This window comes from Rhinolophus sinicus, linkage group LG04 (assembly GCF_036562045.2).
Source record: "Rhinolophus sinicus isolate RSC01 linkage group LG04, ASM3656204v1, whole genome shotgun sequence".
Taxonomy (NCBI): Eukaryota; Metazoa; Chordata; class Mammalia; order Chiroptera; family Rhinolophidae; genus Rhinolophus; species Rhinolophus sinicus.
The window spans coordinates 186,180,595-186,205,117 of NC_133754.1; the positions used below are offsets into that span (position 1 = coordinate 186,180,595).

At 51.1% G+C, this 24,523-nt stretch overlaps 3 protein-coding genes and 5 non-coding genes across 9 annotated transcripts; 6 read left to right on the forward strand and 2 right to left on the reverse strand.

Moving 5' to 3' along the window:
* Positions 1–15: 15 nt before the first annotated feature.
* Positions 16–12,264, reverse strand: SURF6 (surfeit 6). The gene is made up of 5 exons (XM_019728939.2): positions 11,946–12,264; positions 10,690–10,893; positions 10,077–10,165; positions 8,774–8,977; positions 16–8,603 (listed from the first exon to the last, which is right to left on the reverse strand). Exons 1-5 carry the CDS (start codon positions 12,037–12,039, stop codon positions 8,124–8,126), a joined length of 1,071 nt encoding a protein of 356 aa, XP_019584498.2. The 5' UTR covers positions 12,040–12,264; the 3' UTR covers positions 16–8,123.
* Positions 12,265–14,206: 1,942 nt separating this feature from the next.
* Positions 14,207–20,910, reverse strand: MED22 (mediator complex subunit 22). Of its 2 annotated transcripts, XM_019728940.2 has the most exons (5): positions 20,646–20,899; positions 19,926–20,101; positions 18,476–18,556; positions 17,464–17,672; positions 14,207–14,938 (listed from the first exon to the last, which is right to left on the reverse strand). In XM_019728940.2, the coding sequence occupies exons 2-5, from the start codon at positions 20,046–20,048 to the stop codon at positions 14,749–14,751; spliced, it is 603 nt and encodes a 200-aa protein (XP_019584499.2). In that variant the 5' UTR covers positions 20,049–20,101; positions 20,646–20,899; the 3' UTR covers positions 14,207–14,748. The 2 variants fall into 2 exon arrangements, with proteins under 2 accessions (XP_019584499.2, XP_074187417.1); XM_074331316.1 differs by having other exon boundaries at positions 14,207–17,672; positions 20,646–20,910.
* A 52-nt stretch (positions 20,911–20,962) lies between these two features.
* Positions 20,963–24,275, forward strand: RPL7A (ribosomal protein L7a). The gene is made up of 7 exons (XM_074331319.1): positions 20,963–21,773; positions 22,334–22,483; positions 22,743–22,883; positions 23,075–23,154; positions 23,453–23,583; positions 23,871–23,940; positions 24,119–24,275. The coding sequence occupies exons 5-7, from the start codon at positions 23,486–23,488 to the stop codon at positions 24,221–24,223; spliced, it is 273 nt and encodes a 90-aa protein (XP_074187420.1). The 5' UTR covers positions 20,963–21,773; positions 22,334–22,483; positions 22,743–22,883; positions 23,075–23,154; positions 23,453–23,485; the 3' UTR covers positions 24,224–24,275.
* Positions 21,408–21,481, forward strand: LOC141571411 (small nucleolar RNA SNORD24). Its single transcript, XR_012496154.1, has one exon. It is a non-coding gene; the product is annotated as a small nucleolar RNA SNORD24 (small nucleolar RNA).
* Positions 22,180–22,251, forward strand: LOC141571410 (small nucleolar RNA SNORD24). The gene has a single exon (XR_012496153.1). It is a non-coding gene; the product is annotated as a small nucleolar RNA SNORD24 (small nucleolar RNA).
* Positions 22,928–22,998, forward strand: LOC141571408 (small nucleolar RNA SNORD36). The gene has a single exon (XR_012496151.1). It is a non-coding gene; the product is annotated as a small nucleolar RNA SNORD36 (small nucleolar RNA).
* Positions 23,308–23,380, forward strand: LOC141571406 (small nucleolar RNA SNORD36). Its single transcript, XR_012496149.1, has one exon. It is a non-coding gene; the product is annotated as a small nucleolar RNA SNORD36 (small nucleolar RNA).
* Positions 23,721–23,787, forward strand: LOC141571407 (small nucleolar RNA SNORD36). Its single transcript, XR_012496150.1, has one exon. It is a non-coding gene; the product is annotated as a small nucleolar RNA SNORD36 (small nucleolar RNA).
* Positions 24,276–24,523: the final 248 nt, after the last annotated feature.

Below are 24,523 nucleotides of genomic sequence, written 5' to 3' on the forward strand. Positions count from 1 at the left end.
TGAGTGACAAATGGGTAACATTTAACATGTGACTTTAATACTTCTAGAACTATAAAAGTACAATGCGCATTATAGAAAAATTAGACATCATCTCGAGAAGATCAGAGATTTGCAAGTCCCACTCCCTGAAAACAACTTTCAACTTTGTTCCTGATTATTTGCATCCATATTTTAATAGCTTGTATCTCTCTTTCTTTATGTACTTTTGAATAAGTGGTTATTATGTGGTTCAAAATTCCACTGTATGCTGTACAGTGAAAATACATTGGTATGCTTTGAGCTTATTTCAGATGTCATCCAGTGCCTTCCTCGAAAGTTAATTAAGGGTTTCTCTTCTGCCACGCTCCATATTTTGGGTCAATATGCAGTATTTATATTATTATGACCATGTAAATATTTTCACAGAGTACATTTCTTTCTAATACAACTATAGCTTTCTTTTCATGCGGTTAATAACGTTGTTTGCCATGTTTTTGTTATCTGTGTACTATTTATCACTAATTCACCCCGAAGCTCACTGCTCAAGGTTTAGATTTCCTCTCAATCTGCTCAAACCCATCAGATAAACCAATCAGTAACATTGTGTTTCCTTGCGGACATCCCACTGGAACCTTCTGTTCTCCTGTCCAGTCTGGAACTCTTGCCTCACCATCATCCTTGGAACCCGTCGCGCCTCTCCTATGAGGGATCTTATTTCCCAGACGTCAGATAGAGTGGACATTTGCCATTACGTTTCGGCTGCCCAATATCTAAATGTCATTCCTGTGTTTAGAGAATTTCTCACCTAATTAGGCAGACTGCCTTCAACTATAAAAGCTGCAGGTGTCAGACTCACTCCCCAGGGTCCCCTGACAGAGCGGGTGTGGCCCCCACGCTCTGGCTCTCCCAACCAGACACATCTGTCCCAAATTTTGCATTAGCTGGTACCTCCAGAACAAACATATTAATGGTGGAGAGTGGACACCTTTGTCTTTGCTTCTAGATTCAATGGGAATACTTCTGGTATTTCCCTATTAAACACTATGGTTGCTCTGAAGTTGAAATGGGTAGGTTTTCTTTATAGTAGCTAAAACAAAACAAAAGTTTTCTTCTTCCTTCAAGTAAGTCCAGGGGTAGGCAATCTAGATTGGAATGACACCATGGCCACCGAGTTCTAGGCCCCCCCACCCCTGGTGTATGGCTCCCTCCTCCAAGTCAGTGATGGCTGCCTGAGCGCGTCATCACAACCACGTTCCAGCCGGGAGGAAGGGTGCGCCTCCCTCCATTTAAGAAAGTTTCCGGGAGGTAACATTTCTGCTTAATCCCACTCACATGATCACACCTAACTGCAAGGAAGTGTAGTATGTACCTACAGTGACCGTATACCCAGCTAAAAATCGGGGGTTTTGTTGCCAAGGAAAAATGGATAGTGGGGGTTAACTGGCAGCCTCTGCCACCCCATCTATTCCTATTTTATTATTTGTATTAAAGTTTATTGTGGTGACAGTTGTTAGTAAAGTTACATAGATTTCAGGTGTACAATTCTGTAATACATGATCTATATCTCACATTGTGCGTTCACTACCCAGAGTCAGTTCTCCTTCCATCACCATATATTTGATCCCGTTTACCCTTTTCTATAACCCTTCTCTCCCCTAACTCTCTGGTAACCACTAAACTATTGTCTATGTGAGTTTTTGTTTCTTCATTTGTTTGTCTTATTCTTTTGTTTTGTTTTATATACCACATATCAGTGAAATCATATGGTTCTGTTATTATTTTTTAACCAACAATGGAAGTTTAAATTAACCAAAGATCTTTTCAGCATCTAAAAGCTGATGTATTTTTTGTCATTAGATCTATTATAATGAATTATATTATACATTTCTTAATAGTGAAGTATCCTTTCCTACTTGCAGTAAATCCCAGGTGGTCACTTTGTATTCTCCCTTTAATGGACTACTGGATTTTGTTTGCTGACATTTTAGATTTTTGCATCTATAGCCTTAAGTGTTACTTATCTGTAATTTTCTGCTTGTGCTACGTTTGGTGGGTTTTATTTATCAATTTTATGCCCAATAAGAATAATTTAGAGGCAATACTTCTTTTCCTACTTTCTAAGCAGTTCAGATACCTTAAAACTATCTGTTCTTTAAACTTTGGGTAGAATTCTGTGAAAAATATGGTAGGGATAACTCTGGGAATTTTCTCAATTTCTTTTATGAAAATCAGTCTGTTTTAACCTTCTATCTCTTCTGGAATCAGGTTGGCTAAAGTGTATTTCCTAGGATATTATCTATTTTGTTCATATTTTCAAATCTGTTTGCATAGAACAGAGCAAAGTAGTTGCTTATGGTTCTTTAAATCTCTTCTATATTTCCTTGGTTGTTTCCCCATTACCATTTATTTCACATTTTTTCCTTTATCCTGTTCCCTTTCCTTCTTCCTTTGCCAATAGTTTAAATTGTTTCCAATTCATATCTCCTTTTATCTTTATTGAAGTCCTTTTGGCTTTCCTTTATTTTGTTGTTTTCCTTACATCTTGAATTGGATGTTTAATTGACTTATTTTTGTTTCTTCTTGTTTCTTAATATAAGTAATTAAATCAATTAGTTTTTCCCTGAGTACTGCATTAGCGGGATCCCATGGGCTGCCATCTCACTATCATTTTGCTTTCCTCTCACTCCGAAGTGGTTAAGAAAGATTTTTAAAATTACCAGGGGGTAGCAGCTTTTTATTGTGTTATTATATGCTGTCATTGGAGAATGTTGCCTTAGTGCGTATTTTAATTTCTTAAGATTTATTTTATAGTGTAATGTTTATGAGCATTTCGTTGTGAATGCCCCAAGTATTTGAAAAGCTGTATTTTCTATTTTCAATGTATATGTATCAGACCTAAATTAATACTTGTTATTTCAGCTTTATTATTTTGTGTTTAGTTTATATTCAACATGGATATAAATTGAAGCCTAGTCTATCTCTCCTTGCATTTTTGTGTTGCTGCTTTATTGTTTAGTAACAGACAATCACACCTACTATAACTATACCTCCATTGAGAATTTCACTTGTTGTAAGACGCTGTTCTTTTTCTTAATGCTTTTGCCCCTGAAATCACTGGTGACAGATATTAAGGTCACGTTCTTGGCATTTTTGTTTGCATTTGTCCAGTTTCTTTGTGAGCCTTTTAACTGTGAGCCCATCTGTATCACATCTTTTTTAAAACTGTGTTTCTTACCTATATTACTGAGTTCATTCTTGCTTTGTGATATAGTTTGAAACTTTTTCTTTAATAAGGAAATGGAACAAATTTCCAGTTACAGCTATCATGCTGTTTACTCTTAGTTTGATGGTGATTTGTATTTCTTTTGTTACAGCTTTGAAAGACCTTTAACTGTGTGGTTTGTTACCTTTGTTAAAGTGTTTTTTTCAAGAATTTGAAAGATTTGGATTTTAATCCAGTGAAAAAGTTTTTATAACCATAATTTCATGTAGTACCTTTCATCCTCTATTTACTTAAGCAATGCATATTAACTCCTTGTTGTGAGCTATGAGATTTTCTCAATACTTTCCCCTTCCCTTTCCTTCTCACCCAAATTAGTCGACTTTATTATGCTTCTAAATATTTACTGTGAATATACTTAGACCTCCCGTACTTGAATTTGCATCTTTAAATGATATTATTCCTATTTGTAAAGATGAAGAAATCCCTTACTTTAATACCTCCCACTTTCTTTCCTTTCTCAATTTTTGTGACAATTTTATAATTTCTATTTATATAATTCTGAATTACAAAATTTGCATTTACACACTGCAGCCATGGTCTTCACCCTTGTTTATGACTCGGTTTTATACGCAGAGTCCTGTTACCACTCATCTTTCTGTCATCCTTTGTCACTTAAAGTGTGGCTTGTTCTCTAGCAGCAGCTTCAAGGATTCATGGGAACAACATTCCCGAGTTTTTGTATGTTCAGAACGGTTTGTCTGTTGTCTTTATATGAGGTTGGACAATTAAGTTCGCAAACTCATCCTAGAAAAAGTGCTCCATACCTCATTGCTGAATGTCACTATGGTCACCTTCAAAGTCCTCCCCCTTGGGAAGCTATGCACCGATGACAGCGTCTAGTCCACCCTTCAAAGCAATTCTGGAACTCTTTTCTGGAATGGCCCTCAGAGCTGTCGTCCTATTACCCTTGATGTCCCAAATGTCATCAAAATGTCTTCCTTTCAGAATTTCCTTTATCTTTGGGTAACAAAAGAAGTCATTGGGGGCCAGATCAGGTGAGTAGGGAGGGTGTTCCAATACAGTTATTTGTTTACTGGCTAAGAACTCCCTCACAGACAGTGCCGTGTGAGCTGGTGCATTGTCGTGATGCAAGAGCCATGAATTGTTGGTGAAAAGGTCAGGTCGTTTTCGTTTACCTTTTCCACGCAGCCTTTTCAGCATTTCCAAATAGTGAACTTGGTTAACTGTTTGTCCAGTTGGCACAAATTCATAATGAATAATCCCTCTGATATAAAAAAAGTTAGCAACAGCATTGTAACTCTTGGTTTGGACTGACGGAACTTTTTTGGTCGTGGAGAATTGGCTGACTTCCATTGTGCACTTTGACGCTTTGTTTCCGGATCGTATTGGTACACCCGTTTCATGACCAGTGATGACACGGCCCAAAACATCGTCTTCACTCTCCAAAAGGTCTTGGCAAACTTCGACTCTCCTTTGCTTTTGTTCGTCAGTGAGCTCCTTCGGGACCATTTTTGCACACACCTTTCTCATGCCAAGACTTTCAGTTAAGATTTTCCTAACTGTTTCTCTATCAACGTTTACTTGGTCTGCTGTGCTTCTCACATTTACTTGGTCTGCTGTGCTTCTCACAGTCAGACGACAATTTTGACGTACAATTTGATGAATTTTTGCAATGTTTTCGTCAGTTCTGCTTGTTACTGGCCGCCCTGACCTCTCTTCATTATGATGTATTTTCTCCCCTCAGAAAAACATTTAATCCATTTGTACACAGCCATTTTCTTCATGGCATTATCCCCTTAAACTTGGACTCACATGTCCCTGATTTCACTTCCACTCTTGCCAAGTTTAGTAAGAAATTTAATGTTTGTTTGTTGCACTAATAGAACCTCAGATGTTCGCAGGACGGCACACAAAAACACTCAACAATAATGAACTCCACTCAGCAAGACACCGCCACACATCTACATGAACACAGCTGAGACAGATACACCAAGGTTATGCAACCTTACCAAGCTGTCTATACAGTGCTACCAATGTGAGACATGGTGGCAAGTTCGCGAACTTAATTGTCAGACCTCATACTTGACTGAGTTTGGCGCAGTGTAAAATTCTTGGGTCATACTAGCTTTCCTCGGAGATTTGGTGGCAGTATTGCTCGTAGCTTCTAAGGTTGGACGTTACTGTGAGAAAGCATGATGCCAGCGTGACTTTTTCCCCTTATACATAATTTGAAATTTTTGCATGGTTGTCTGATTTTTTTTTTTTTTTTTTTGAAGCCCAGTAAACCTTACTAGGATAGGTCTGTGTGTGGAACATTCAGGATGAATCTTTTTTTCATGACACTGTATGGATGTTCAATCTGGAGAGTTGTGTTTAGTTCCTACAAAGGTTTCTTGAATTCTAAGATATTTTGTATTCCTGTATTTGTTTTCTTCTTAGGGACCTCTATTGTGTATAGGTTAGGTCTTGTTTGCCTTTCTTTCATAGCTATCCTCTTTAAACTTTTCTAAGTGCTTTTTCCATTTCATTTCCCTATGTTTTCATGTGTTTTTTTCTATGTCCTGTGTGTGTTTAGGAGTTTCTTTCATATGCTTCTAATTTTAATTTCTGTGACTTCTTTTTCTTCCACTCTTCCTCTGAGCTTGTGTTTTTTCAATCGTTGTTGATTTGCTGTCCTCCATGAGCTCATGGTTTTCTGCTTTGGGTTTTGTTTTATAGAGGTGACTGCTTCTTGTTTAATGCATGGGAAAATATTTGGAAAAATTCCATCTGTTCTGTGGCAAAAATTTTTTGGCACAGGCTCTTCACTTGCCATTTGTTTCACCGGTACCTTTTATCTTGTGTAATCACAGAGATTGTACACTAATTCCCACTCTGAAACTCAGTTGTGAATAAGGTATTTCCTGGCATGGATATTTGCACAGTGTCACTGTGGGAGGGAAAAGATCGTATTTCAGGGCAACGAGGATTTTCCTTATAACCCAGGGTTGTGTGCATAAGCTCCTTTAGCCTCTACACCCAAGTCAGAGATAACAGGAAGCCATAGGAACATTCCCACTACAATGTCTCGCTCACCCCAGCCAACGCAAACAGACGAATTCCTGCAACTATAGCTTATCTGGTGAGTGTTCACCCAGAGCCACACGCTCTGCTTCTCAGAACCAAACTTCCACGCAGGCACTGTCTGCCAGGTCACCCATCACATTCTCGTTGCTGAACAGGATTTTGTATTTGCATCTCAGGGAAGGGGACTTAGCAATCCTCCTAGAGGTCTCTAAGCAAGGACATCCCCTTCTCATTCGTTTTGCTCCCTGCTCAATCTACTGTTTTTGCAGTATCCACCTATTGTATGGTTTGGACTACCAAATGCTTCCTAGTTACATCTAAGATAGAGTGTTTTATTTTCCTAGTTGGCTTTTCGTGCTTTCTGAAAGAATACCATGTTTCCCCGAAAATAAGACCTAGCCGGACAATCAGCTCTAATGCATCTTTTGGAGCAAAAATTAACGTAAGACCCAGTCTTATTTTACTATAAAACTGGGTCTTATATGATTTAATATAATACAATACAATACAATACCGGGTTTTATAATTTTTGCTCCAAAAGACACATTAGAGCTGATTGTCCAGCTAGGTCTTATTCTCGGGGAAACACGGTAGAGGAAATGTGTTTTATGCTGACATCTTCAAGTTGGATGTGCCCTAATATCCTTTTAGTAAATCCCTTTTCGGCTTAAATCAACAGACTTGTCATCTGTAGCTTGCAGTTAAGAGCCTGATACAGAAATTTGGGCCAAGAGTGGGGGCAGGCAGCATTTTCTTGGGAGGCACCAGGGCTCCTCCAGGCACTGGGTAGGACTACATATGCCCACTGGAAGTTGGGTGCAGCCATGTGACTTGTCTTGACCAGTGAAATGTGAGCAGAAGATGTGGAAGTAACTTCCCAATAAAAGCTTTCAACTCAGTCTGTTTGATTAATAAACTTAACCCTTTTTTAGAGCAGTTATAGGTTTCTTCACTGGAATTTAATGTAAATATTAACAGCTTTATTGAAATATAACCCACATACCATAAACTCCATCTGAGTTGTCAATGTGCATTCCTTTTGATTGCCTGTAGGCTTGGATGTAATTCTGCTACCTTACTCTGTATGTTCCACTCACCTCACTCAGTTCTTGGTTTTGTTCTCTCGCTTACCTTCTAGATAATCATTCCACTCGGTTCCTTTTTTTTCTTCCTTAGTTTAGTATAGTTTCTTATCTTGTATACTAGAATCCATTATTTTAGGATTCTTAATGTGTGTTTAACTTGAATTCTAATTCTTACCCTTCTTACAAATTATCTTAGAATCATTCATTTCTCATCATGCCTGAGGTTGGCCTCATCTTCTCCCAGTGACCCCAGCCTGTCAACTCCACCTTCTGCTCCAGCTATAGGTGTTGGATTTTCGTCCTTCCAAAGTGAGTTTCTGACACCACGGCCATTTCCTTCCTGCCTCTGTGAATGAACATGAGAAAGGAAGCAGGAGCCAGTGAAATGCTGTCCCAAGTCCCCACGCCCTCACACTGCTCCTTCCTCTCTCACCTGCAAACTTCTGTGTAGCTTTCCAGCCTCCCAAGAGAAGGCTGGAGCCTGGCATTGGTTCGCCCCTTCACTGGGTCTAAAGGATCGGGGCCCCTGTTCTCAACAATGTTCTCTTTTGCATGAGTGACCTGAGCCCTCACAGCAAGCCTGAGTGTGAGCCTGCACGTTACACGGAGAAGCTGGAGTCTGCACGGACGGCAGACTTGTGGTGTCACGTGACATGGAGGCGCTCCTCAAGCCTCCGACAGAGGTGCAGCCCCAGGTGGTAAAGGTGCCCAAGCTGGGGCATGGTCTGGACACCGGGCCGTGTGAGGCCTCATGCCAGGCCGGCCCGCTCCAGGTCCTGGGGCAGGATGCGGCCCTTCTTGTGGGCCTTCTCCAGGCGCCGCTCAGCCTTGGCCGCCTTCTTCTTGCGCAGGTTCTGGCGTCGCTGGTCCTGCCGTCGCTGCATCTTGTCCACCACGTGAGCCGTGCGCTTCTCCCACCGGCGCTGCCGCTGCGCCCGCCGCTTCTCCTTGCGCTTCAGGGCCTCCTGCAGCAGGCGCTCGTCGTCGCGGATCCGCACGCCCTCAGCCTTGTACAGCACGTTGGTCCACTTCATCTTGCTCTCCAGCTCCCGGGCCTTGCCCACGTCCTTTTCACGCAGCTCCTCCAGCTGGCTCTGCCGCGCCTGCAGCCGCTCCAGCAGCTGCCGGTAGTTCTTCCCCGTCAGCGGCGTCAGGTTCCCCTTCAGCTTCTGCCGCTTCTCCTTCCTGCGCTGGGCCCTGCTGGCCGGCTCCTCCCCGCTCACCTCCACCTCAGAGGGAGAGAGGCAGCCCCGTCACCTCCAGCTCTGCGCACGCCAGCCCCCTGGACAGGCACCATCACGACCCCCACTTCTCAGAGGGGTAGCCGTGCCGGGGGCTGAGAGGGGGCAGAGCCAGGCTCCCAGCGCCCGCAGCTCTGTGGCCGACCACGGGCCCTCACCTTATTGAAGAGCAGCCCCGGCTGAGCCTGCGCCTCCCCTGCGGGTGCCTCAGGGGGTGGCTCGGCAGCCCCTGTGGCCTCAGCTGCCTTTGCCGCCTTCTCTTTTGCTCTCAGTTCCTTTCGCTTCCTCTTCTTCCGGTCCCGCTCCTGCTTCCGCCGCCGTCTCTTCTCCAAAGCGGCAGGAGACAGCTCCCCGGCACTGCCCTGGAGAGGAAGCAGTGTTCACTCCGAAGGGTCTCCCAATTTCAGCCCCACCCAGCACATGGAACCAGGGAAGGGACGTGACAAAAGCCTTGTGCAGGACAAGGGACCCACTGAGTTCAGCTTTCCACTCTGATGACCTATCACCCAAAATGCACGTGACCCCAAAAGGAACAAGGGGCCCCCCAAGTGGGAACCATGGGTTCTGGTTCCAGGACACTGACCATGTGCCAGGACACTACAAACACGGTTGTACTAAACCTTCCCAATGATCAACACAGGAGACGCTAACCTCCACCACTCGACAGACTTGAGGGGTTTGCCAAAGCCACCACCCAGGACTTGGCATTGGGTCACAACGATTCAGCACCTGTGTTGACCACAGCACTATTCTGCGGTGAAATGGCCAAGCTCTGCTCCACCATCAGCCTTTTCCACCCCAGGGCCAACAAGAAGGCTCAGACCAGCCAGCCCCAGACCTGCTCTACGGGAAGCCAGGGCCCCAGCCTGGATTACCTCTTAGGAACCTGCCCCCAGGCTTGTCCCAGCATAGTATAGAAAGATGCTACGGGACTGTCCCCACACAGCAAGAGGCCTGAAGGAGGTCCCCAGGGAAAGCGCGTGTGGTGGCGGAGTTGGAGGCGAGGGGGGGGGGGGATAAGGGAGCAACACCATCTGGACAAAAAGCTGAGGGTAGTTCAGGTCTCAGTATTTGTTGTGGTTGTCACCTCAGGCAGGTCACCTCATCCCAGGTCCTTGCTTACTTCATAGGGCTGTCGTGACATTTAGGTGGACAGAAGTGTCATTCAGTGTGGTATTCAGCAAAGGTGGCTTCCCAGAGGGAGGAGGCTAAGCCCCTCTCCTAGGCCAGCAGAAAGCGGGTGACCCTGGGGACTGAGGCTCCCTGAATGAGGACTACACCTGATTTCTTACAGAACAGAGCTGCCGAGGCCCTGGCAGGACCCACTGCAGGGGTGGGAACAGTGGCCGGCGGGGCTGGGAGCCAACCCCACAGAGAGCACCAAGACCTCCTCTCCAGACAGAGGGGAAACCACCATGGCAAACATGTTGCTCCCAGCACCCCAGGGGCTCCCCCAGCTACCTGGCCCCGGGCCTCCTGGATCTTCTCATGCAGCCGCTGCCGCAGGACGTCCAGGGCGAAGAAGGAGTCTGGCTCTGTAGCCAGCCCATCTGCAAGCAAGGAGTTAAGAGGGCTGAAAAGAGATTTCCCTCCCTGGCCTTCCTGTTGGCTCCCTAGGGCCCAGCAGCAAAGCCTGAGTCTCCATGCACTGCCCTCCCCCTGGTGGCCACTGGTGGATCTGCAGGGCAGCTCCATAGCCTTGTGCGTTATAAAACACTTCCTACAGGTTGAGCCATTTCTTCAACTTCTGCAGCCTGTGTTCCCCCTGAACAAGTCAGCGTTCACGACGCCTCTTCAGAAACTTAGGGGCAGTAATGCTCTCCAAGCCAAGCGGCTCCAGATCCTCACAGTCTTGCCCCTTTGCCACATCGTGGAACCATCTAGCCTGGAACCACCATGTACTTCCTGGGACCCCATTCCACCCCGAGCCCCTGTAAGCTGTCCTCTGAAAGCTCGCTCTTTGGGAAGGCTCCCATTATCCCAGTGTGCCTGACGGTGTCTCTTCTTATGATCAGAGAGCACCACGCTTGCATGGGTCCCAGCCAGCCCTGCCCAACATCCTGGAGCTCCTCACCTGCAGGGGCCCCTGTGGAGATGGAGGCCTTCTCCTCCTGGGCTGTGCCTGGCTTCCTGGCCTTGGAAGCGGCCAGAGACTTCTTCCCCAGGGCCTGGGCCTTGGGCTCTGAAGCCTTCTCCTCCCGCTCCCGGGATTTCTTCTGTGCTCTCTTCCTCTTCTTCTTGGGGGGTCCAGCAGCTTCTGCACCTTGAGTTTTGCCAGCTGAAATACAAAATGAGAAAGGGCTGTCCCCTCAGTTGATCCATTCAACAGGCAGGAGGTCTTGCAAAGGCTTGATTCGCTTGATTCGAAAGCGAATCAAGAGCTCAGTATCTTACCCACAGAGCTCAGAACCACAAACTTCCCAGAGATAGCAGACTGGTCACACACATCAAAACCCTGATACACAGCCACACACGTGACCCAGCCGTCCGCGGTGAAAACTTGGCCTCAAGGATGTTCATCGCAACACTGAGTGAAAAACTAGGAAAACCTAAATATCCATCTACCGAACAAATGATGACACTGCTGTACAACCAACTACTCTGTAACCATCAAAAATAATGACACAGGCTTTCATTTTAAGGGCTAGAGAAAACGTTTACATTTTAAATGGGGAAAAATGAGTATATAGCATAGGAACCGAATTGTTTTAATAAATGAGGTTATTCCTAGAAAAAGGACTAGAAATACACCGACCTAACAAATAACTGATTGATTTGAAACCTCACTTTTTCTAATTTTCTATAATGAATATATTTTTTTGTTTAAAAAGAAAAAAATCGTTTTTCCTCTGCTAGTTCCATGCCAAAACCTGTTGCTCCCCCCTCGTGGCGCAGGCAGTACTTACAAGTCCAGACCCTGCGCAGGCCCGTTTGCCTGTTTCACCGGCTATGTGTCTGCTTCCTGAGGGCAGCCCTGTCACCCCTGCCGTGTAAACCTACGCTGCAGGAGCCATTTTCTTCCTTTTCCCTACCTTCCGCAGAGCACAGGGTCACCTCCTCCAAACCTCAGGCGTGCTTCCTGCCCGGTGAGCAGATGGTGCTCACACCCTCGGACCCCCAGGCTGATGCCCCCAGCAAGCAGGGAAATACCAGGGACTTTAAACGTCACTTATATTTCTTCTAGTATTTTCCATGCTTGTTGCAAGCATCCACGTGTCTCGTCCACCCGGAGGCTCCCCCGCGTGCAGCGTGGGGTACACCCTCGACGTCGGGGAGTGGGGGCGGCCCTTTCCGAAGCCCCCCCAGTCGCGGCCCTGGGCAGCGCTTTACCGGATTTGCGCTTCTGCGGCTCCGGGCTGGGCCGGGAGCAGATCTTCCTGGCCAGGCTCTGCAGGTAGGCATCCTTGGCGAGCAGAGAAGCCATGGCTGGAGGCTCGTGGGTCGGGCGGGGCTCAATTGGGGTCCTGCTCAGGGGGGAGGGGGGCCTGGACGCAGCGTCCGAGGCTCACACTGGTCTCCTCTGCCACAAAAAGGGCCCCCGCCAGCGCGGTGACCCCCGGCCCACGCGACCCTCACCGAACCGGCCTCCAATGCCGCGCCGCGCTTGCCGGAAACACCACAGGCGCAGGCGCCCAGCGCCGAGCCCCCAGCGTGCGGTGCTCGATTAGCTAGGCCTGGACTCGCCGGAACAGGCGCGCGGAGCCGGGCGCAGAGCATTGTGGGCCGCGGGCGGCCGCGGGCGCAGCCGAGTCCGTGAGTTCGGCCTCGACCCCCGGTCCTCTGACCCGAGGTGGGGGCGGTGCTGGTGACCCTGAGTCCCGGCCTCTGCGCCCGCACCCCAGCGCAGTGCCCCCACGCAGTAGGTGTTCAGTAACTAGGGGCGACAGGAATAGACCTGCGATAATTCGGTACCAAGTGGAAGCGGGCGGGGCCGCGTTCGTTCAGAAAGGCCTGCGCGCCAGCAGGTGCCGGGCGCGCTCCGAGCCCCAAGAAAGCACGACAGTGCCCTCGTCGAGTTGGTATTTCAGTGGCGACTGGTAATAAAGCCATTGTATAATGTGTGGCGGATAAAGGCGTGTGGCGGATAATGGCGTGTGCTAAGCAGAAAGGGAAGGGAGGGAAGGGGCGTTCAGGGGCGACCGCTGCCCTGCACAGTAAGATCACAGACCGACTTAAAACAAGGTTCCTCCTTTATAAGGACTCATGAGGGGAGGGAGGGGAGTGTTTGCCAGCCTGAGGCTGCGACCACCACACCCCTGTCCCTTAACGGGGGAATTACAGGCTGTCACACAGCTCAACCTTTTGAGGGTCACCTTGGGGTGGGAAGGGACGTGATATTCACCAGGGGAAGGAAGGAAGGAAGGGGCCATGGAGTCCTAAGTTACTACTTCGAAAGGCTGTTTGAAGAGCCTGCTAGTAAGATACAGTCGAAACATGAAGAATTTAACTCTCTTCCCCTGACCTCTGCCACGAGGTGATGTGTTAGGGAGGGGACGATTTCGTCTTCCCCTCTGTAGACTTACAATCCCACAGTAATTTCTGTAAGCGCTCTCCTTAGGCCACGCACATGCCCTTCCGGGGACGATCAGTTTTAACCATCAAAGCAAGAGCCAGTTGAAGGGGCTGGGAGTGCGAAGTGACAGGGATGACGGGTCCTTTCAGTGGGACTCCAGCCCACGTCACAAGTGTGGGTTTGTCTGTGTCTCGTCTCCAGGGAGGTCCCTGAGGCTTTGTTGAGGTCTTCACTGGACGGAGGTGGTAGGTGCCATGTGAGTTGCCACAGGCCAGGGAGAGAAAACAGTTGTTGAATTCCAAGTGCAGGTCCTGATGATCGGCCTTCTTAACACATTTTTTTGTGGGAAACGAGTAAACTCGTCATATCGCCTCTAGTTGGAACCGGCAAAAATTTTGCAAAGTAAATAAATAGAGACCTCTTTTTAAACTAAAACACTGAAAGTTTCATAGAAAAATATCAAATAGATCGAAAGATATGAATATTTTACGGAAAGTCTAATTTTGGCGAGAAAATGTCAAAAAAGCCCCGTGTTACGACACGATTTGGCGGGAAAATGCCCACTTACAATAGTGACAGGGCGGAGGCTTGAAGTCATGGCTCTTCTGTTGTGACCCTGCCCACATTCTCAGTTAACCCCTGGCACAGTGGCACTGAGCCTAGTGTTCCATCTGGTGAGTCCTGATTTCTGCCACTTTGCTTCCCAGATCCGTGACCGTGGATACAATGCTTCAACCCCTTTCCAGCCCATGGCCACCCCTCCCTGAAATGCAGGTGACAACAGCACCGACTAATGGTACAGGTGCCTGGGCCACATAATGTGCAGTTATGGCAGTAGTTTTTCATTCACCAAATATTAAGGATCTAGGTCCAGAGCAAATCTGCAACGGGAATGCAGCTATAACCCCAAACTAACTGAACCCCTGCTTGTCCAGAGCCTCCGAGGGGAGAAGGCTGACCTGGCACCCAAAGCCGTCCAGGCAGAGTCCAGGAGCCGTTATTCCCACAGCCACTAGGAGATCAGGTGTGATCCCAGGCTGAGCAGATGTGAACAAGAACGAACGAACTAACGCAAAAGGGCCTTTGCCGTGGTGTTTTTATTCAAGTCTTGTTACAAAAAACCACTGTGTAAGTAGCAGAATTAGGAAGGACCCGGCCCGCCTGGCTTCTGTGTGAACAGGCAGCCCTGCCCCCAGCCCCATGGGGTCCCTTCAGGCAAGGCAGCCTGGTAGTTGCACAGGAGGCCGGCCTGAGGGTGGGAGTCAGGACGTGGCTATAGTGTCCACTAGAGCCCTCCCCAGTTTAAACAGCAGGCTCGGGGAAGGTCTGACATCGGCGTCCTCCCTGCCCCCATTAAGTCACCAGGCCAAACTCCCCTGGAAACTTCTTTCCACCCAGCTGGCTGGGAAGGCAGAGTGGGTCACCCCGGAAATGGATGGGGGAACTCCTTTCCCCCAGCGCTCCTGGGTGGGCTGTCCCTGTGCCGATGAGGTTCCCAAGGAGGCCACAGCAGTCCCCAAGCAGAAACCAAGGCTGAATAGAGTGAGGCTCTGGCAGGCCCAGAGGACAGCAGCAAATTTTGTCCCTAAGATCCTAGGGGCCCTGGGGGGAAGGGGATACTCAGGCATGCTCTGAGGGACCAGGGCCACTGGCGTGGGAGTGGGCAGGAGCTGCAGCTGGCAGAGGCCCAGCGCTGGGCTCCGGGGATGCCAGCAGAGGGGCCGAGAGGCCATCAGCGGTGTCTGTGTCGAGGTCCAGCCTCCAGTAAGCTTCACACAGAGGCAGGTCATTAGCTTCGCAAAGACTCGAGCTTTTCCACCACCAGAAAGCCAGGGAGACAGGAGCAGGCAGAGATGGAAGCCAGGGGAGGGAAACGTGAGACAGAAGCAGAGTTAAGAAAACAGACCGCACCCCAGACCTGCCTCTCCCTTCTTCTCTTCTGTGCTGGACCCTGTCAAGCAGGCTTGGCTGAGGGGGAGGCACTGGGGCCACCTTTGCTTCAGGGTCCTTCAGCACCCTAAAGTGGGAGCCTTCCGGGACCAGCCAGGGCAGGTCTGCGTGACTGCATGACCTAGGTAGGTCCCTCCACCGATCACCCAGGTGTCTGTCCTGTCACATGGCTGTCCTAGCCCCGCTGCACCTCCCGTCCTGGCTCCAGCTGCCCTCTGGCAGGGGAGCTGCCAGCTTCACTGGCAGAGGGAACCAATGTCCAAAGCTCTACGGTCTCTCCATGGCCTACACTTTACAAGGAGGGCGGAGACCCTGCCTCACTTCCAGGTCAGCTGCTGGCTGGTACTGAGCTCGAATGCGGTGCCAGGAACAGGCCTGGTATTCTGTCCTGTGCCACTGACCAGCTGTGCCACTGACCAGCTGTGCCACTGACCAGCTGTGCGACTTCAGACAGGCTCCTTGAATAGTTCCCATCTCTAACTTGGCTGCTGGAGGACTTGGGGTACAGGAGAAGAGAGGGCCGGTGAAGAGCATGGCTCCCGAGGCTGTTGAGGGGGACTCTAGAGCACGACCGACCCCTCACTTGTCTAGCTGGCTTTCTCCCACGTCCTGCCCTGACCCTCGTTCCCTCCCTTGCTCCTGCCCTTGGCGTTCAGTCTCAGAAACCGTCCTGGGCACAGAGCAGTGTCCCATAAGACAGCAGAGGGCAAGAGGCAGAGCAAGAGCAAATCACGAGTGGAAAGCATGCGAGCAAGCGTGGAGATGGGCCTGCGGGGCAGCAGGGCCTCGGAGGCTGGAGGGCGGGCTGAGCACTGGGGGCTCAGGTTGGTCACAGCTGGAGGGAGAAGCAGGGAGCGGCACACAGCCTGCAGGCCCTGGCTCAGCTGAGCCCTGGCCACTTACAGGCATCATAGGAACTCGGCCTCCTGAGGCACCAGGGACAGCCAGAGGGGCCACCAGGCCAGCCCAGAACCCGCCTCAGTGAACCACATACTAATGGGGGCGACATGTGTGGGAAGCCTGGTGTTCAGCCCTCATGGGTTCCCCCTCAGCCCTGCTGAGTGACTTTGGGCAGGTCCCCTCCCCTCCCCTCTGCCCTCAACCTCAAGAGGCAGAGCTGAATTGCTGTCCTGTAGCTGCTAAGTCTAGAGGCCTGGCCCTTGGGGACAACGGCGATAAACAGGGATGTGAAGGGACTCTGCAAAGCCAGCAGGGCTGTGAGCCACAACCCCAGTGGGGTCTGAAATCCCCCCAGGGACTCATTCAGGACACTTCTCAGAAGGCCTGGTGTTAGGAGGCAATTGCCACATGTTGCTGAGCCGATGGGTATCAAGGACCAGAGGCGGCCCCAGAACACTCTGGAAAAGTCTAGAACCGCTCCAGCTGGGCAGTGACACACTGTCCCTTCCCACAGAGGCCAAGATGGACAGGGACCATGAGGGGCCACTGATTCCAAGCCCAGACCACAGACCATGCTGGCTCGGCGCAGCTGTGGCCCCAGCATAGCTTCATGAGGCAGAAAGAAACATTTAGAACCTACCACAGGGAGGGCAGGTTTGTCCAGGTGAGGGCACAGGGGGCATGGACTCTGTCTGCTGGACTGAGTCTTGATTCTCCAAGTTAATGGGGCTGGAGGTGTAAGGCCTCCCAGGCTCCAGCCTCAGTTTCCCCCTTAGTAAGTTACTCAGATTTCTCAGGGCCCCTCTAGCTCAAATGGCCTCAGGTTTCAGGATTCTAAGTGGCCCCATGAGAGCTGGGGTGATGGGTCTTGCCCACTGCTATCCCGTGGGCCCAGCATGGGCCTCGCACGTAGGAGGGCTCTGGCTCCATGGACAGGAACTAGGTGGTCCAAGTACACCAGGCCTGGCTTTCAAGGCCACCCTTTGCTGGGCTTTTTCCTCCTCCTGCCCAGGACACCCCCCACTCCCCACCGCACCCCACCCACCCACACACTGGGGGTGTGGTGATGCCCACATGGAATTACTTCCCTGGGGAAGCACTGGTGTCCTGGACATGCACCTGGTGGCCAAGAGGAGCTAAGCCTTGGCTGGAATGTCTAAATATTGATTAAAAAGCTAAAAGGAGGAGACAGTCGCAAAAATAGGCAACAGGCACCCCAGGCAGGAACGCGGGCTCGGCCCTTCCTTCTCCAGGCTTCGCCCTCCCAACCCCTGAAGTTCTGTGATTTTCATCCCGATGCCCAGGGCCCGGTGGATGGTGTAAATTGTCTGTTGATCAAACGCTCTGACCATGAGCTCTGCTCTGAAACCAGGCAGGGTTTGGAAAAACAGGACCTCCGGGGCTGCTGGGTCCGGCTGGGCCGCACCTGCTGGCCGGGCCCAGGTCTGCAGGTCCGCGCTGTGCGGCGCGCAGCCCTATTTGTACCTGGACGAGTAATACTCCTCCTCCAGCTCGTAGAGGTCGATGGAGATTTCGTCCCGCAGGGTGATGAGCTTCCGGTCGCACTCCTCCTGCAGCGCTCGCAGCTGCTGGTTGCGCTGGTCGATGGCCTCATTCACCGAAGGGAAGTCGTTGAGAATGAGGAATTGCTTGAGGTCGGACACCAGCTTCATCAGGGACTCACCAGCTCGGACCTGCGGCAGTTGGAACCGGGGCAGGCAGGTGAGGCAGTGACAGCGCCCTGTCGCCATGGGCCGGATTCTGGCCAAGCAATGGCTTCAGTTTCCTCAACTGCAAAGAGGGACTACGGCACTGACCTTCACAGGGTCGTTGTGAGAAGTGCGAGAGCCAGCAGGTAAGTTACAGGAAGGCAGGGTCCCCAGCACCCCCGCGATTGCACGAAATGCTTCCCTGGCATGCGGGGCAGACAGCAGGTGCCGCCAGCTCCCTAGTCCCTCCCCTCACTTGGCCCCTGGCTTCTGACCTAGTGGTTCTGATCTCCAATCACGTAAGTTATCCAAGCACACATTCTGCGTCTCAGAACCGCCAACCCCACAGATGAAACTAGCACCCCGTTTAACCACCTGCCCTGCCCTCCCTTGGGCAGCATGCCTGCCAGAAGAACAGAGTCCTCTGGGACCTTTCCTATGTGTTTTACCCACGGGCACACAACTATGGAAATATTTGGTTGATGTGCTTATTCTGTGACATCAGAAAGGACCAAAACGTACATCCTGTTTCACTTGGCAATTTGCGTTTCATTCATAATGCATCTTGGGGCTCGCTCGTCAGCAAGGAAGGGCCGACCCCTTTCCAGCCACTGCATAGCACTCAACAGGATGGACGAAGCCAGGTACCTGCCCACCCCTCACACGCTGCCACAGACAGCCCTCCCCCTGAGGGAGGCTCCGGAGAAGTGATTGCCCCCCACCCAGGAACCCCAGTGAGGACCCCAAGGCGCTGGAGCCTGGGCTGGGCCCTCCACTTGGTGACTCACGATGTTGGCGGCTCGCACGTGCATCTCGTAATTGTCCTGCTCACCCTGAGTGGCCCTGGACACCTGCGTCTCATCCTCAATCTGGAGGACAAACGAGAAAGCCTGGAGTTGGCAGGTGCCTGGCCCACAGGGACGCACCGGCTTCAGCACACCCACGTCCCGCCCGTCTTCTTTCCTACAGCGGGTGCTGCTACCAGATCTCGGGCAGTGTTCAGCTTCCCTCTCTCGTTCTGTTCTAAGGAGACAGTAGGTACCTTCGGCAGGACAGACGGATGCCTACACACTGCTGGGCGTGGAGCAGGGAGGTCTAGGTCAAGTCTTTTTGGGCTGTGGAGCCTTGTTCAGTACAGACTAGTGTCACCAGCTCGGAGACTCAGTAAGCTGGATGGATGAGTGAAAGGACAATGTATCTTTTTAAGTGACTGTTTACTGAGCACTTCCTGGGTGCCGGGCACCATGTTATGCCCTTGACCATCACCATCTTACAGAATTCTCACAGACACCTCGTCAGCCATCTCTAGTTTACAGGTGTGCAAACCTGAGGCCAGGAAAGACCAAAGAGCCTGTAAATGTGTTAAGATAGTAAATGCCCGACACTAAATGGTCCAGGCTACTAACTGCCCAACCCATCCACCTGGACAGAGCTTCCCCAAGGGACGTTGCCAGGGTACAAGCTGGGGTCAGGGTACCCTAAGTGGTCAGGAGCCAGACTTCCTGGATTCAAATCCTGGTTCTGCCAGTTATTAGAATGATCTTGGGCAAGTTACTAAACTTTGAGACTCAGTTTTATCCTCTGAAAATGGAAAGGACAGAGCTACCTGCTTCACAGTCTTGTGAAGATGAAATGGGATAGGACACAGATAGCCCTCCCAGCATGGTCTGACGTGTAGTGAACACTAAGCAAATGCTAGCTTTCATCATCACCGTTACTGCTCAAACAAGCCTTCCAAGTCTGCAGTGGTCATGCAATGATCCGGCCCCACTGACCCCAATGCTGACCGCTCTCTCCACCTGGAGGGGCCTTCCCTGGCTTCTCCCTGTGACCGCACTCACTGGCAATAGCTACGATGCCTGCGTCCTTGTCAGGTCCAGTAGCAGCCAGTTTACACAGATAACCTCATCCAATCATCACAAGGACCCTACAGGGAAACCGAGGCACTGAGAAATCAAGTCCCATCCAAACCCACAGCTAGTAAGTGGTGCCGGATGTTGAACCTGGCAATTGGATTAGAGTCCCGTACACCTGCCTCACCAGGGCCTGCGGTTAGCGGGTTTAATTATCTGTTGGCCTGGGTGTTACTGCTGCTGTATCCCGGCCACCTTGCACAGAGCACTCGTTACACTCTTGACCAGGGCAGGCCAATCACTCAGCTCACGCTGTCCACACTCTCTAGACCCGGCGCCTTCCTTTGGTCTCAGACGGGGCAGGAGACTGGAGGCCCCCACCTACCTTGGCGGTTTTGATGATCTCGGTGAAATTGTCCATGATGGACTTGACATCGTCCTTGAGTCGTTTGTTGTAAGACTGCAGCAGTGTCTCCTTGCTCTGTGGCAGGGCTCTCTGCTGGGCCATGGTGGGGCTTTGGGCAGTGCAGGGGTCAGAGGTCTGAGGCCACCAGTCAGCACCTGGGACCGAGTCTGGCGTGAGCACAGCCAACCCCAGCTGCCCACCTCCATGCCCCCACCTCAGCAGAACGTGCCGCTCTCCCGGGATTCCCTTTCTGCCAAACAAACTCGTCCAATCTGTTTGCACACAGGTGCACTGCGGACGTTTCACACCCTCTCCGTGGGCGAGCTCATCCTAGAACCGCTGACAAGCCCGCAGCATCCTGCGGGGCTCCAGCCGACTTCTCCGAGACCAGGCCCACGCATGTCCGCGACAGGCGTGCAGGAGCTCACCACCTGCCCGCCGCCAGCCGCTTCCACGCCCCCATGCCTGCTCCACCCCTTTACCCAACTAGTCCTTCCTAATCTGCCCCCACAGCCCTGCTCCACGCCCGGCTCCCGGGGCGCCGCCACGCAAGGCTTCTGCCCTCCGCCGCGCCGACGGCCTCTTGGCTCTGGGGTCTCGGCCCGACCACCCTCTCTCCCCACGCCCCAGCGCTCGGCCCGGGTCCTGGCGCAGCCACTCGGGGGTAAACACAAGGCGACCCTGCCCCAACGCCCACACCTGGTCCGCGGACCCCGGGCCCGGAGGGCACCTGGCCAGGGCCAACTGGGGAACGAGCGAGCGGCGGCGCTCGGGAAGCCCCGGTTCGCCCGCGCCTCCCCGGGCCTGGGGGAGCTCGCCACCGTCTCCACGCCCCTTCCGGTCTCACAGACCCGCCTCCCGCTCTAGGCAACGCCCCGACCTGAGTTTCGGGCGAAAGGAGTCCTGTGGCTTTAAATCCGAAATCCCGCGCAGGCGCCAGTTCTCGCGATCTCCGAGGTCGCATACATATTTCCCACAATTCTCTTTTCTTTCTTTCTCCTTCCGTAGCCCAAGATGGTGAGTAGGTCTGTAATTCGTGGTACCGGCGCCGGGTCCGGGCTCGATCCGCTGCCATCCTTCTTGGGGCGCGGCTGCACGGGGGTTCCTCCACCGCCCGGCGGGAGGAGAGCCCCAAGGGGCCTGACACAGCGGCATTGGGACTTCCTAGCGGCTGGGCGGGTTGGCGGGGGTGGCTCTGGGAATCGTCGCCGCAATGCGGGCTTTTGGGTTGAGGCGCTCCAGCGCCCTGGGGGCCCTCGCGGTCCTGGAGGCTGCCCGGGGACGTTCGGCGTGACGTTCTAAGTCCACCCGTGTTGCTTCGGGAGCCACACTCAAGGGGGCCACCGTCTCCCCTGTATCTCCGGGAGGGGGCCGGCCCCGGCTGTCCGCATCCTCCAGCTCTGCCCTCAGCTTTTGGGGCGGCGCCGCGGGGCAACACGGTTGCGTGGCTGTCACGGTTCGTGCAGATGATGTGAAAGAATATTTGCTATCTGAGTGACGGTGCAGACACCCTAACCACCAAGATCGCTGATGCACGAACGGGGTGATCGCGGGCCTTGCGCCGCCCGGGCTTGAGACCGGGGCCGACCTGCTCCCAGGGACGTTTCGGGTCGGCTCACCGGCCTCCCTTGTCTTAAGAGGGCAGCCTGAGCCCACTCCTCAGTAGTGGAGGAGGAGGGGGTTTAACTGCGTTTCCTTTTTCCCAGCCGAAAGGGAAGAAGGCCAAGGGGAAGAAGGTGGCGCCAGCCCCTGCTGTCGTGAAGAAGCAGGAGGCCAAGAAGGTGGTGAATCCTCTGTTTGAGAAAAGGCCCAAGAATTTTGGCATTGGTGAGTAAGGAAGGGGGGTGAACATAGTGCTGCTCCCAACCAGCAACAGTATTTCATTGTACAGAAGGTTATGGTCTCGTCTTTATTCGCAGGTTTTAGTGGGTTTGGAGTGGGGGCTGCCTGGATTCCAATTCTCAGTTTGCTACTTTTTAGCTGGATGGAAATTGGGCGCAGTTCTTAACCTCTCCCCTTGAGCTGGGGTTAGTGAAGTTACATGGCTCATGGTCTCGTTGTAAGCGTCTGAACGTTTCACTTAGTCAGATTCGGGCCTTTGGGGTTCGGTTTGGCTGTCACGAAACCAGCACTCCCAGGACAGGCACCCTGACCACAGTGCTATGTACACCTTGTCGGTGTGTTGAATCAGGAGAGGTATCGCTGGTCTCCCCTGTGGGCCTAGGAGTTTGTGTGCAGATGATGTAATAATATTTGCTATCTGAAAGATGGTGATGACACTTGAACCACCAAGATCGCTGATGCACCTGTACCTTTCTGAGTGGCCCTGAATGTGAACTTGACAGGGAATTTGAGACTCACTCAAGTGTTGCCTTTTTACTTCTCAGGACAGGACATCCAGCCCAAAAGGGACCTCACCCGTTTTGTCAAATGGCCCCGGTACATTCGGCTGCAGCGGCAAAGAGCTATTCTCTATAAGCGTCTGAAAGTGCCTCCTGCCATTAACCAGTTCACCCAGGCCTTGGACCGCCAGACAGGTGAGGTTCTGTGGCATAAAACCAGCGTGGGAGGGGGTTTCTCGGATGAGAACGGGGTTGCGGTGTCTGCTCTGACAGTACTAGGTGAAAATTCCTAGTTTAGTTTCTAGAACACGAAGGTGGCGTAACTGAGATTATATATGTGGCCTGAGGCTCCTTGAAGTGGGATTTGTATTCGGGACAGTGACTTAGCAGTTATTTCATTAAGTGACAGGTTAGAACTTAATCTACAGACCTAAACTAATGATTATCTTTGCAGCTACTCAACTGCTTAAACTGGCTCACAAGTACAGACCCGAGACAAAGCAAGAAAAGAAGCAGAGGTTGTTGGCTCGGGCTGAGAAAAAAGCTGCTGGCAAGGGGGATGTTCCCACCAAGAGGCCACCTGTCCTTCGAGCAGGTGAGTGGCCCTCCATGAAGAGGCCGAATGGTGGGGCGGGCTGTTGGGACTGATGTATGCATTTCTTGAACTGGAATCGATGTATAAAACCCAAGCTATTTAACCCTGATTTTAGCTGGGCCCACTGTACGTACAGCTGCTTTTGTTAACAGCTGCCCCAAGTGCTTGTGCAAACTGGTTGTGTGTTCTAGGGGTTAATACTGTCACCACTTTGGTGGAGAACAAGAAGGCTCAGCTGGTGGTGATTGCACATGACGTGGATCCCATCGAGGTACGTTGGGGTTGCTTTTGACTACTAGGCTCTTTTTGTTTGTCGGTATCTGGAAGATAAAGCTTAATACTGAGTGTGGCATGTTAGGGGGCCAAAGGGGAGTGGCCACTTTTCATTTGGGAACGTACTGACAAGGGATCCAACTTGTGGCTCTTGCAATGATGTGAATTTCTTACTGAATTAATTCTTGAAGTACAAGTACATGAGCTTTTTAACACTGAGCAATTGCCACAAGGCTGGCTCTTAAATGCACTGCTTCCAGGCAAGACACACTCTTAGAGCTACTGCTTTCTTCCAGCTGGTGGTCTTCCTGCCTGCCCTGTGCCGTAAGATGGGGGTTCCCTACTGCATTCTCAAGGGGAAGGCCCGGCTGGGGCGTCTAGTCCACAGGAAGACCTGCACCACTGTCGCCTTCACACAGGTTAACTCGTAAGTATGCATTGTCGCCTAAAACTCCCAAGGATAGCTGGGGGCCATTTGCCTCCCCCGCCCCGTTCATTTGATCTCTTAGGATTTCACCTTAAAAACCAAATGTTCTAGCTTGAAAGATACATTTATCTGAATCTTTGCCAATGATGGTTATGAATTTCTTCACCTGAATAAATCATGTGGTCATATTCTATCTGAGGCAAAAGGCTTGTGTTTGGCGGTCATTCCTGTGCTCTGGGAGTGGGACCTGGGGATCTGTAACCCACATTTCTCCTTTGCCTTGTCAGGGAAGACAAAGGAGCGCTGGCTAAGCTGGTGGAAGCTATCCGGACCAATTACAACGACAGATACGATGAGGTAAGCAGCCACTCTCCACACACTGCCATGGGTAAATCATGCCTTTAGTTGGGCTGAGTGGCTTTCTGAGTAGTATATTGGGCCATCAGTTTGGAACGACCAAACAGAACAGCATGAGCTGTATTTGAGAACCTCAGAAAGCAACAGGCCAAGCTAATGGCTGCTCTTGTCGTTGCAGATCCGCCGTCACTGGGGAGGCAACGTCCTGGGCCCCAAGTCGGTGGCTCGCATTGCCAAGCTGGAAAAGGCAAAGGCTAAAGAACTGGCCACCAAGCTGGGCTGAGTGTACCCTGTTGGCGTTTTCTGTACATAAAAGTAATAAAAAGTCTCCTTTAGCCGGTGTCCGTGGGCCATTTGGGGTTGAAGGTGATTTGCCTTATCGCCATTAAGGGGTGAGTCTGGGATGGTGGCAAGTACATTTTCAAACCAGGGCCTTTAGTGTTCTCCATAGAACAGGAGCTGTCACACCTACTGTGTAAGTTGCCGTGTGTTCGTTAGTTTTGAAAAGCAGTCTTAAACTGTTTGATCACGCATGTACTTGAATATTCTGAACCAAGCCTGGGTTTTCTGATCAGCCACTTAA